Below are 13712 nucleotides of genomic sequence, written 5' to 3'. Positions count from 1 at the left end.
CCGTTCGATCGACTCCACAACTCGCCCAGATTGATCTTACGCTAGCCGGACTGGATCCAAGGCGATGCCGCAGATGGGAAAGTGTCACCAGGGCTGCAATTCTGCTGGGGGCCCAACACCAAATTTAGATCCCAATCTGATTTTCGCACCACGGCACCCTACACCCTTTCACCATGCAATAATTGATGCTGCATGCCAGGTCGAGGGGGGCCAATTTGCAGCACTGAGATCTATCGCGACTTTGTTTGCCATCAGCTTCCATCTCGACGTATTTAGCACCAACAATGAAGTGGTGTTTTCTCGGCGATGTTGCTCCTCCCAAGTCACTTTTCGCTCTCCGACCGGTACATGGTCGCCTTGGCCTCTACCCCCCTTGCACCCGCGTGTCTGCCACGAGAGAAGCGGAAGGAGTAGGAGCAGTGTATACAGGGTGAGGGCGAATCAGATTCGGGCTTCGGTGGGTTCGTGGAAGGGGCGAAGAATGCACCAAAAACGGACTCCGAAATTGTGTGGTTGACAGGGGCGGACTCCGCCATTGATGCGGCCAGGGAACCATTGGATCTCGAGATTAGGGCCGCCCCCTGGATGTCTTGCTTGGTACGTCGGTGCCATGGTTATTCAGTCATCGTGGACTCCAGCTGAGGCTGAGAAATGATAAGAGAAAGATACACAAGCGTCACGATAGTCGCCACAAGACCACTCAGTTATTGAGGTAGAGACAGATTTAGATACGATATACGACAAAGACCCATCTGTGCGACTTGGGACCATAATGTCGATGCGCCTGCCCCCTTTCTGGGCTACGGCAGCCAGGGAAATTTTTTTGTTGGACACTATGTTGGCCTCTAGGTTTCCATCCGCCCGGAGGGATCTTTGGGGCACGAGATACATTAGGACTACGGCGAGTGACCTCGGGGTATTTGCCAGGGGATGGTTTGAGTGATGGCAACATTCCGACGTCATGTTTCCCGGGCCTCAACAAAGAGCATCAAAGAGATTTCTAGTAGAGGCAGCACCGAAAAAAAAATTGTTGGAGTTGGGGGGATGGGGATGAGAAGTGGGCTTCGGATTTGACTGGGCGGGCCACTTAAGCGGGAAGAGCTGGGGTGGGCCGCCGAACAGGCCTGCCGGGGGCGCCTGAGCGAATAGATCGACGGTAGTGGCGAGCCCAAGTAGCCCCTGCATCCAATCACCCCCCAGAGATTTCCGGTTGGCCCTGCTCGGCGATTCATCTGTGGTTGCTTGACGACTCCCAACAGTGATGCTCAGAGCAAAACAGGGTCCCTCGAGGTAGAGGAGCTTAAGTTGCTGTTTGGCTGCGGCCCGCCTAGAGATCCAACTAAACCCCGTTGTGCAGCGCCCGCTTCATCCAACAGGCCCAAAACAGCGTCAGGGACACGTCTCAGCAACGTCGTTACTCTAATATACCCTGCGCCTTCGTGTAGTTTCTCACACACACTGCACTACAGTTTCCCTCCCCCTTCACCCGTTGCTGACTTCTATTTCTTCTCTCCTTCCTCCTCCTCCTCTTCTACAAAACCTTTGTAGCCTTCTCAACCTCCGACCTGTTCACTCCTTACCTTCACCTGCAGCAGTATAGACTTTGGGCAATCCATTTTGGGACATCGGTAATATTGGCGTAATCCCGGTCTCCTTTTTCCCAGTCTGCAGAACCATAACACGGCCGCCTCTTTACCTCCCCTCTCGACTTACGATCGATTTTCCTGTAAGCGCTACCTCAATTGCATGAGATAGGCTTCCCTTTTTCACCATCATGGCTCCCGCCGTCAACGGTGTCAATGGCACCAAACCCCTTACCAACGGGACGCCCAGCTCATGGCAGGCAAAACACAATGTGGCCTCTCATTTCGTTGGAGGCAACAGACTAGAAAATGCTCCGCCGAGCAAAGTGAAGGACTTTGTTCAGGAGCACGACGGTCACACTGTCATTACCTCAGTAAGTAGGATTTCTCGAGGAGAAAAAAAGACGGGCATCTGTGCGCAACCGCAGGCTAACATTGCTTCTAGGTGCTCATTGCAAACAACGGTATTGCAGCAGTCAAGGAAATCCGCTCAGTACGGAAATGGGCCTACGAGGTGTTCGGCGACGAGCGGGCCATCCAGTTCACTGTGATGGCCACGCCCGAAGATCTGCAGGCAAACGCAGACTACATTCGCATGGCGGACCAATACGTCGAGGTGCGTGAACTACAAGAGAATCGGAAACAAACACAAGAAGAACAGCGCTGATTCATACCATAACAGGTGCCCGGAGGCACAAATAACAACAACTATGCCAACGTCGAATTGATCGTTGATATTGCCGAGCGGATGAACGTCCACGCGGTCTGGGCTGGCTGGGGTCACGCCTCAGAAAACCCCAAATTGCCAGAATCTCTGGCAGCATCTCCCAAGAAAATCGTGTTCATTGGCCCCCCGGGATCAGCAATGCGATCGTTGGGTGACAAAATCTCTTCTACAATTGTCGCGCAGCACGCCAAGGTGCCCTGTATCCCCTGGTCAGGAGAGGGTGTTGATGAGGTAGAAATCGACAGAGATGGCATCGTGACCGTGAAAGATGATGTCTACGCAAAAGGCTGTGTAAACTCCGCAGAAGAAGGTCTGGCGGCCGCAAAGAAGATCGGCTTCCCTGTCATGGTCAAAGCGTCCGAAGGCGGTGGTGGCAAAGGTATCAGAAAAGTTGACGACGAGTCAAATTTCGTCGAACTCTACAACGCCGCAGCAAATGAAATTCCTGGGTCTCCCATCTTTATCATGAAGCTGGCAGGGAATGCTCGACACTTGGAAGTGCAGCTCCTGGCTGATCAGTATGGCAACAACATCTCAATCTTCGGCAGAGATTGCTCGGTTCAACGAAGACACCAGAAAATTATTGAAGAGGCCCCCGTCACCATTGCCAGCCAAGATACCTTCCGCAATATGGAGGCTGCTGCCGTCCGTCTCGGTGAGCTGGTCGGCTACGTCTCTGCCGGTACGGTGGAATACCTTTATTCACACTCAGACGACAAATTCTACTTCCTGGAGCTGAATCCCCGTCTTCAAGTCGAACATCCCACCACTGAAATGGTCAGCGGTGTCAATTTGCCAGCTGCTCAACTTCAGGTTGCCATGGGTCTCCCGCTTCACCGCATCCGTGACATTCGCTTGTTGTACGGAGTCGACCCTCACACAACCACCGAAATTGACTTCCATTTCAAGAACGAAGCCAGTCTGAAGACTCAACGCCGGCCTCGTCCCAAGGGTCACTGCACGGCCTGCCGTATTACTTCAGAAGATCCGGGTGAAGGATTCAAGCCCTCGAGTGGTACTATGCACGACCTCAACTTCCGTTCAAGCTCGAACGTGTGGGGTTATTTCTCAGTCTCCTCGAATTCTAGCATTCACAGTTTCTCTGACAGCCAGTTTGGTCATATTTTCGCTTATGGCGAAAATCGATCTGCTTCTCGCAAACACATGGTTGTCGCCTTGAAGGAGTTGAGTATTCGTGGAGACTTCAGGACCACGATCGAATACCTGATCAAGCTGTTGGAAACTCCAGCCTTTGAGGACAACACTATCACCACTGGATGGCTCGATCAACTCATCTCCAATAAGTTGACGGCCGAGCGGCCCGATCAAATGCTGGCTGTTCTTGCTGGTGCCGTGACCAAAGCCCACATTGCCAGCGAAGCATGCATTGCTGAGTTCCGCAAAGGTCTCGAGAAGGGTCAAGTGCCCGCTAAAGACGTCCTCAAGACTGTCTTCCCAGTCGATTTTATCTACGAGGGACATCGGTACAAATTCACCGTCACAAGATCCAGTCTAGATAGCTACCACGTTTTCATCAACGGGTCAAAATGCTCTGTTGGCATCCGATCTCTTGCAGATGGAGGCCTATTGATGCTTGTCGCGGGCCGATCTCACAGTTTGTACTGGAAGGAAGAACCTACCGCCATCCGTCTCAGCGTTGACAGCAAGACGTGTTTGCTGGAACAAGAGAACGATCCCACTCAGCTCCGAACCCCGTCACCTGGAAAGCTAGTTAAATTCACCGTCGAGAATGGTGCACACGTGAGGGCTGGCCAGGCATATGCCGAAGTTGAAGTCATGAAGATGTATATGCCTCTGATTGCTCAGGAGGATGGTGTTGTGCAATTCATCAAGCAACCAGGTGCCACCCTGGAAGGTGGTGATATTCTGGGTATATTGGCTCTGGATGATCCGTCCAGGGTCAAAACCGCCGAGACATTCACTGGCCAGCTGCCAAACCTTGGACCCCCTCAGGTCGTGGGTAACAAGCCTCCGCAACGATTCGCTCTGCTCCACGGTATTCTTCAAAATATCCTCATGGGCTTCGACAACCAGGTTATTATGGCCTCAACTCTCAAGGAGTTGGTACAAGTCTTGAGAGACCCAGAGTTGCCCTACGGTGAATGGGCTGCTCGATCGTCTGCCCTGCACTCGAGAACTCCGCAGAAGCTGGACACTCAACTTGAGCAACTTGTAGAGCGTGCACATTCGCGCCAGGCAGAATTTCCAGCGAAGCAACTTCAAAAGGCAATTAACCGATACATTGAGGACAACATGTCCGCAAGCGACGGGGCTGCCCTTCACGCCACTCTGCAGCCACTGGAAGATGTCTGCGCCGGGTACGCTGATGGCTTGAAGACACATGAGTACAATGTGTTCATCGGCCTCCTAGACCAGTACTACCAAGTTGAGAAACTCTTCGCCTCTGGCACTGCCAGGGATGAAGACGTGATCTTGAAGCTTCGCGAGCAGCATAAAGATGACCTACTCTCGGTTGTTTGGACTGTGTTGTCCCACACCCGTGTTTCGGCCAAAAACAACCTGATTGTCGCCATTCTGGACATGTACAGACCGAACCAACCGAATGTTGGTAACGTTGGCAAGTACTTCAGACCAGCCCTGCGCCGACTCACAGAACTCGAATCGCGGGCAACAGCCAAGGTTGCACTCAAGGCCCGTGAGCTTCTGATTTTGTGCGCACTACCTTCTCTTGAAGAGAGAGCTTCTCAGATGGAGCACATCCTCAAATCTTCAGTGGTTGAATCCAAATACGGAGAGACTGGCTGGGAGCATCGGGAGCCGGATCTTGACGTGTTGAGAGAAGTGGTAGATTCTCGCTACACTGTCTTCGACGTGTTACCCCTATTCTTCGCTCATCACGACCCATGGGTCAGTCTCGCTGCTCTTGAAGTTTATGTGCGACGCGCCTACCGTGCCTACACTGTCAAGCAGGTGGAGTATCATAATGACGTCGAGCCGCCGTTCTTTCTCTCGTGGGACTTTGTCCTCCGCAAAGTTGGACAATCAGAATTTGGGCTGCCCCTCGCATCATCCTACCCATCTGGACAAGCAACTCCTTCCCAGAATGGCAATCAATTCAAGCGCATCGCATCCGTTAGCGACTTGTCATACCTCAACAAGCTTCAAGGAGACGATGAGCCTTCCCGCAAGGGTGTCATAGCTCCTTGCCACTACCTCGAGGAAGTCGACGAATGCCTTGCTCGCGCTCTTGAGGCATTCCCCAAGGGAGGTCCAGAAAAGCGTCCGAGCGCCACGCATCTAATGCCAACCCTCGAAAGCCAGAGAAGGCCACCAAAGGCGGAGAGCCTAGAAGATGAGCTGACAAATGTCTGCAACATCGCCATTCGCGACATTGAAAATCTGAGCGACGAAGAGATTCTGGAACGTGCGCACAGCTTGATCAATGAGTACAAGTCAGAACTGTTGGCCCGTCGGGTTCGTCGTCTTACATTTATCTGTGGTCACAAAGAAGGCACCTACCCTGGATATTTCACATTCCGTGGTCCTACCTACGATGAGGACGTCAGCATTCGTCACAATGAACCTGCCCTTGCCTTCCAGCTTGAACTTGGTAGATTGTCGAAGTTCAAGATCAAGCCAGTCTTCACAGAAAATAGAAATATTCATATCTACGAGGCTATCGGCAAGGGCGATGACAGGGACAAGGTCGTTGATAAGCGCTACTTCACTCGTGCCGTGGTCAGACCGGGCCGTTTGAAGGACGAGATTCCTACTGCCGAATACCTCATCTCCGAGACTGATCGATTGGTCAACGACATCTGCGACGCTCTCGAGATCATCGGCAACAATAACTCTGACTTGAACCACATCTTCATCAACTTCACTCCTGTGTTCAATTTGCAACCCGGAGATGTGGAAGAGCAAGTTGCTGGTTTCTTGGAGCGCTTCTCTCGAAGGTTCCTCCGCCTTCGGGTAACTGGTGCTGAGATCAGAATCCTTTGCACTGACCCCGAGAGTGGATTGCCATACCCTCTGCGGGTCATCATCACCAACACGTCCGGATATGTTGTCAAAGTCGAGACATATGTCGAAAAGAAGGCACGCAATGGCGAATGGGTGTTTGAGAGCATTGGTGGCACTACTAAGATTGGTTCAATGCATCTCCGTCCTGTCTCTACCCCTTACCCAACTAAGGAATGGTTGCAGCCCAAGCGATACAAGGCCCACATTATGGGCACTCAGTATGTGTACGATTTCCCTGAGCTCTTCAGACAGGCCATCTACAACAGCTGGAACAAAGCCGTGGCGAAACATGCCCCGCTTGCCGAGTCGAAGCCAGAAATGGCAACCTGTCTTGAGTATAACGAGCTGATCATCGACGACGCGGACAACGTCACTGAGGTGTCTCGTGAGCCGGGAACCAACAGCTGCGGTATGGTCGCCTGGATTTTGACAGCCAAAACTCCAGAATATCCTAGAGGGAGACGATTCATCATCATTGCCAATGATATCACCTACCAGATCGGCTCTTTCGGCCCCATTGAGGACAGATTCTTCAACAAATGCACAGAGTATGCTCGGAAACTCGGCATTCCTCGCATTTATCTTTCTGCCAACTCTGGTGCTCGCATTGGTATGGCCGAGGAGCTTATTCCTCACTTCTCTGTTGCGTGGAATGATGAGTCAAACCCGAGCTCAGGCTTCAAGTATCTCTATTTGACTCCCGAGAAGAGAGAGTTGCTGAGCAAGACTGACATCATTACCGAAAAGGTCGTCGAGGACGGCGAGGAGCGACACAAGATCACGACCATTGTTGGCGCTAAGGACGGACTGGGCGTGGAATGCTTGCGTGGCTCCGGTCTCATTGCAGGTGCTACATCCAGAGCCTATGAGGACATTTTCACCTTGACACTCGTCACCTGCCGATCCGTCGGTATTGGTGCTTACCTTGTCCGTCTTGGACAGCGTGCCATCCAGATCGAAGGTCAACCGATTATCCTCACTGGTGCGCCTGCTTTGAATAAGGTGCTTGGTAAAGAAGTCTACACCTCCAACTTGCAGTTGGGCGGCACCCAAATCATGTACAAGAACGGTGTCTCTCACATGACTGCCAGCGACGATTTCCAAGGTGTTGAAAAGATCGTGGAGTGGCTGTCCTTCATCCCCGACAAGAAAGGACAACCGGTCCCAGTGAGCCCGCCTTCAGACCCGTGGGATCGTGATATCACATTCTACCCACCAAGAGGGCCTTACGATGTGAGACACCTTATTGCTGGCAAGGATGATGAGGAAGGTTTCTTGTCTGGTCTCTTTGACAAGGATTCCTTCCAAGAAGCTCTCGGTGGCTGGGCCAGAACTGTCGTCGTTGGTCGCGCTCGCCTTGGTGGCATCCCAATGGGTGTCATCGCGGTTGAGACGCGCACTGTCGAGAACGTCACACCTGCTGATCCTGCCAATGCTGACTCAATGGAGCAAATTGTGCAAGAGGCCGGTGGTGTGTGGTTCCCCAACTCCGCCTTCAAGACTGCCCAAGCCTTGAAAGACTTCAACTATGGCGAGCAACTGCCATGTATGATTCTTGCCAACTGGCGCGGTTTCTCCGGAGGTCAACGAGACATGTACAACGAGGTCCTCAAATATGGTTCGTATATTGTCGATGCTCTTGTCAAATATGAGCAGCCAGTCTTTGTCTACATTCCTCCCTTCGGTGAGCTTCGTGGTGGATCATGGGTAAGTTTACAACAACCGTTTCTCACGTACCCAGATGCTAATATGTTTTCCAGGTTGTTGTTGATCCTACTATCAACCCTGAACAGATGGAGATGTATGCCGACGTCGAGTCGCGTGGTGGTGTCTTGGAACCTGAGGGTATTGTTGGCATCAAGTACCGAAAAGAAAGACAGCTGGAGACCATGGCCCGTCTGGATCCCACATATGCTGCGCTGAAGGCTCAGTCACTCGCCAAAAACTTGAGTGCCGAACAACTCAATGCCATCAAGGCTAAGATGACTGAACGTGAACAACTACTTGGACCTATCTACCAGCAGATCGCCCTTCAATTCGCCGATTTGCACGATCGAGCAGGTCGCATGCTGGCCAAGGGAACGATCCGGATGCCTTTGGAATGGAAGAATGCCAGAAAATTCTTCTACTGGCGTCTTCGAAGAAGATTGTCTGAGGAGGTTCTTCTCAAGAAGCTCAACACCAGCCTGGCTGCAGGCACCGCACCCGTCACCACGACCAATGGTATGACACAAAGAGAGCAGAACCTCGCCACGTTGAAGAATTGGTCTGGTCTGCTGGATGCCGAGTTCGAGAAGGATGACCGCAAGGTGGCTGAGTGGTATGAGAGCCACCGGAAAGAGGTCTATGCGAAGATTGATGCCGTCAAGACTGAAGCGGTCAGCAAGCGGGTCGCAGAGCTGTTGATGGGTAACAAAGAAGGTGGCCTGAAGGGGGTCCGTGAAGTGCTGAGCCTCGTGCCTACGAGCGAACGGGAGCAACTGGTCAAGTATTTGACGGGTGCATGAGAGTTGTAAAGAGTATAGATTTGATGATGGTCTTTGGTTGGCGAGGAAATTGAAGCGCCAAAGGGTTACGACGGTGAATTTTGGGAGCACAATGGGTCTGGCTAATTGGCTGGACACTTTCCAAGGTATTTTAGTTTCTTTAGTTTCTTTTACTGAATAAGTAGTAAGTTAAAAGCAGTTATACCACTGGCACATGAGTTTTCAGGTAGTTTGGATTTTCCTTCAGAACACTCGGTAGTACCCGAGTAGAGATCATAATAAGTCCAAAAAGAGCAATAAACTCAGCCTCGTCGCACCCAAACAGAGTCCCTGACTAGTCCCACTCAGGTTAGAGTTTTTGGCGAGGCTCTGCTATCGATAAGGGTTGCGGAGACTGCGCAAAGAACTTTTTTTAACTGCACCATCTCGAAACTCGAATTTCCGGTCAATCCTCGTGGGCGGGCAGCGCTGGTGTTAAGAGTGCTTTCTTGTAGTACCTGATTTCGTCACTTACATTTCGAGTGATCACACTGCATGAGCGACTCTTTGGCGGTCACATTCTATCAGCCAACACGATGTCGGCGACAATGACACAGACCAGCACCAAATGGTCGGTAGAGTACGACACTGTCCGCCGCCATAAGCTCTTCAGAAACACGCCGAAAGATCGCAGCGCCTTTCCTGCGCTTCAGGCCGCAGTGAAGCCGCATATTGAGTCCTTCAATGCTCTATGGGACGAAAACCTCATTGATGCCGGGCTCAAAGACATTGGAATCCACACAGTTGTCGATGGCGATCTGCGAAACCCGAGCCGTGCGATTCAACGCAATAAGCTTGACCTGAGAGTGACGGAACTCATACTCGAGAAACCTACGCTCCCTCCAAGCAACAAATTCAGCTTTGAAGACCGCAACATATACCCGTCCGAATGCCGGGAGCGGCACACAACTTATAGAGGAAGATTAAGAGCCAGGTTACAGTACAGGTTGAACAATGGCGAGTGGCAGGAATCAATACGGGATCTTGGACAGATGCCAATCATGTTACGGTCCAACAGGTGTCACCTCGAGAAGTTCTCGCCCGCACAGATGGTACGCCACAAGGAAGAGTCTGAAGAGATGGGCGGCTATTTTATTGTCAATGGGAACGAAAAGCTCATCCGCATGCTGATTGCGACAAGGAGGAACTATCCCATGGCCATTTCAAGACCGGCGTTTGCTGCGAGAGGCCCTACCTTTTCGAAGCTCGCGATCCAGATTCGGTCTGTACGGCCAGATCAGACTTCGCATACCAATGTCCTCCACTACCTGACGGATGGGAACGTCACGTTCAGATTCTCGTGGAGGAAGAACGAATATCTGGTTCCTGTGGTCATGATCCTCAAAGCTCTAGTGGACACAAACGACCATGAGATTGCCGAGGGCATCATCGGCGCGTCGTCCTCTAACAAAACACCCAGCTCCTTTGTCGCCGATCGGACTGAGCTCCTCCTGCGGACATACAAAGCATACAATCTCAAAACGAGGACACAGACACTGGCATATCTCGGAGAGAAATTCCGACCGGTTCTGATGCAGCCTATCACCATGTCTGATGAGAAAGTAGGCGAGGAGTTTCTGAGGAAGATTGTCCTACCACATCTCGGCAACGTCGATGTTACTCCCACTCAAAATAACGACAAATTCCAGCTGATTCTGTTCATGATCAGAAAGCTGTACGCGCTTGCTGCAGGCGATTGCGCTCTAGACAACCCCGACGCTGTTTCCAGTCAAGAGGTTCTGCTCGGAGGCTTCCTGTACGGTATGATTTTAAAGGAAAACATCTACGAATGGCTGATGGGTATCGGTGCTACGGCTCGAGAATGGCTTCGGGCTAAGAACGACGCCAAATTCACAGATCCCTCATTCGAGGCCGACTTCCTTCCGAAAATAGTCAGGAGGACAAACGAAAACATTGCAGGGAAGCTGGAATACTTCCTCTCTACAGGAAATCTGGTCAGTCAAACAGGGCTCGATCAATCTCAAGTATCAGGCTATACAATCATGGCCGAGAAGATCAATTTCTATCGATTCATCAGTCACTTCCGGTGTATACATCGAGGTGCCTTTTTTGCACAGCTAAAGACCACGACAGTACGCAAACTATTGCCGGAGAGTTGGGGATTTCTCTGCCCCGTTCACACTCCAGATGGGGCCCCATGCGGTCTTCTGAACCATCTAGCCCACCAGTGCCAAGTCCAAATCAAGCGGATTGATACTTCAGGTATTGAGAAAGCGGTCGTGCAGCTCGGACTGGCTTCCGTACCTTCAATGACTGTCAGCGAGAGTATATCGGTCCAACTCGATGGTCGTATATTGGGTTACTGCTCTGCAAAGAGGGCGAGGGAAATTTCCCAGCTTCTCCGACATTGGAAGGTGAATGGCCAACACAGCATTCCGAATGAAATGGAAATCGGCCATGTTCCTACCTCGAATGGCGGTCTCTATCCCGGCTTGTACCTCTTCACTGATCCGTCGCGGATGCTACGACCTGTCAAGTACATTCCGTCAGATAAACCCGACTACATTGGTCCGTTTGAGCAGCAGTACATGAACATTGCTTGTGTGGACGCGGACATCATACCTAGTTTGACAACTCATATCGAGTTCAAGCCGACCAATGTCCTATCAATCCTTGCGAACATGACGCCTTTCTCGGATTTCAACCAGTCACCTCGAAACATGTACCAGTGTCAAATGAGCAAGCAAGCAATGGGTACTCCTTCGTCCAACATGATGTGCCGAACAGACAACAAAGCGTATCTGCTCCAGACTGGGCAGACGCCGGTCGTAAGACCTCCGTTGTACAACGAGTACGGCCTGGACAACTTCCCCAACGGAATGAACGCCGTCGTGGCCGTTATCTCATACACAGGCTACGACATGGACGATGCCATGATAATCAACAAGTCCTCTCACGAACGGGGTTTCGGCGATGGTGTCATCTACAAGACCAAAGTGTACAGGCTCAATGAAGACTCAAGGGCAGCGCGGTCAAAGACCGAAATCAAGTCTCTCTTTGGCTTCGCAGAAGGCGACCCGAATATCTCACCCGAGGCGGTTCAAGCGCTCGATCCCGACGGCCTGCCCGCCATTGGGACCAAAGTCGGCGAGGGATCGATCGTTCTCGCCTACCACAGTGTCATGTTCGATCCGTCCGAAGGCAAGCTGAAGAACCTGGACGGAAACACCATGTACTTCAAGTACAAGGACGCCGAGGAGGCGTACATTGACCAAATCAGACTGATTGGCGCCGAGACGGGAGACCAGCCCTGCCAGGCGATCAGTATCAAGTACCGGATTCCCCGACGGCCCGTCATCGGCGACAAGTTCTCGTCGAGGCACGGCCAAAAGGGCGTCTGTTCGATGCTGTGGCCCAGCGAGGACATGCCCTACAGCGAATCAGGCATCCAACCCGACGTCATCATCAACCCGCACGCCTTTCCCTCTCGAATGACCATCGGCATGTTCGTCGAGTCCCTGGCCGGCAAATCTGGAGCCCTCCACGGCCTCGCGCAGGACTGCACACCCTTCTCGTTCGACGAGGACCATACGGCGGGTAACTTCTTCGGCGAGCAGCTCCTGCAGGCCGGCTACAACTTCTACGGCAACGAGCCCATGTACAGCGGCATCACGGGCAAAGAGTTCGCGGCGGACATCTACATCGGCGTCGTCTACTACCAGCGCCTGAGACACATGGTCAGCGACAAGTTCCAGGTGCGCACGACGGGGCCCGTCAACGCCCTGCACGGCCAGCCCATCAAGGGACGAGCAAAGGGCGGCGGCATCCGCGTCGGCGAAATGGAGCGCGACTCGCTGATCGCGCACGGCTGCGCGTACCTCCTCCAAGACCGACTCATGGACTGTAGCGACAAGCAGCGCGCCTGGGTCTGTCGCGCCTGCGGCAGCTTCTTGAGCACCATGATGGTGCCGAACCAGTTCACCATCAAGCGGCGAGGCGGCAGGGTCGAGCCGAGCGGCATCGTGAGGTGTCGGGCCTGTGCGAGGCCCGCGACGTTTGACGATGCGAAGATTACCGTGTGGGAGGACGGGGCGGGAAGGAAGTTTGTCGGTGGTGACGACACGACCGTGGTCAACGTGCCTGGAGTTTTGAGGTATCTGGATGTTGAGCTGGCGGCCATGGGGGTGAGGACGACGTTTGAGATTGAGGGTTAAGTTGGTCGCATAACGCATAACGATACAATTAGGTTTTTTTTTTCTCGACGCAACAAGTGAAACGTGAGGAGAAGAAAGTCCAGCCGTCCTTATTATTATTATTACATGGTAACCACTTCCTTGCCCAGCTAGCTCTGAAGGTACATGACCGTAGCCTGGTTCTCGAACGCGGAAGACATACTGTATGCATATTAACATTTGTCTCACACCGAAGAGACAGAGAGACAGAGAGAACAACCTTACACCCGTGGTCATGGCCACGAAGGCCGGGAATTCGCTCTGATTCACCACGCTGGAACTCAGTCCCGTCTGCATGCCCAGACAGATTTGGAATGCTTCCCACAGCACCGTTCCCAATAAGGACGACCGCGAGGACGCTGATGATAGAGAGCCGAGAGCGGCGGCGGCGGCGGCGGCGACGGCGTGGATGGGCGTCAGAATACCTGAAGGGGGTTGCGAGGAGGAGGAGGAGGATCGGGAGGAGCAAGAGGTTCAGATTTGAGTTCGAGTCCGAGTTCTGCGCCGTCATGTGTGGGTTTCGTGAACGGGGTGAGAGACAGACAAATGAGCAGGAGTGAGGGATGGATGGCGGTAGCTCTCAGATTCCCAGTCTGGTGATGGAAAATGCGTGTCACGGTACAGCCATGGACTTTGAAGAAGAAAGGTACTCGGCGCAGTACTGTAACTAGGCATGTGA

At 52.5% G+C, this 13712-nt stretch overlaps 2 protein-coding genes across 2 annotated transcripts; both read left to right on the top strand.

Moving 5' to 3' along the window:
• Positions 1-1774: 1774 nt before the first annotated feature.
• AYO21_10581 (hypothetical protein) lies at positions 1775-8822 on the top strand (the record flags this gene model as incomplete). Its single annotated transcript, XM_022660494.1, has 4 exons — positions 1775-1957; positions 2029-2199; positions 2266-8022; positions 8076-8822. The coding sequence occupies 4 exons, from the start codon at positions 1775-1777 to the stop codon at positions 8820-8822; spliced, it is 6858 nt and encodes a 2285-aa protein (XP_022507197.1).
• Positions 8823-9376: 554 nt separating this feature from the next.
• On the top strand, positions 9377-13015 carry AYO21_10580 (hypothetical protein; the record flags this gene model as incomplete). The annotated part of the gene is made up of 1 exon (XM_022660493.1): positions 9377-13015. The coding sequence occupies one exon, from the start codon at positions 9377-9379 to the stop codon at positions 13013-13015; it is 3639 nt and encodes a 1212-aa protein (XP_022507196.1).
• Positions 13016-13712: the final 697 nt, after the last annotated feature.

Source organism: Fonsecaea monophora (genome assembly GCF_001642475.1).
Source record: "Fonsecaea monophora strain CBS 269.37 chromosome Unknown Scaff124, whole genome shotgun sequence".
Classification (NCBI taxonomy): domain Eukaryota; kingdom Fungi; phylum Ascomycota; class Eurotiomycetes; order Chaetothyriales; family Herpotrichiellaceae; genus Fonsecaea; species Fonsecaea monophora.
This window is presented reverse-complemented; position numbering and strand designations above follow the sequence as displayed.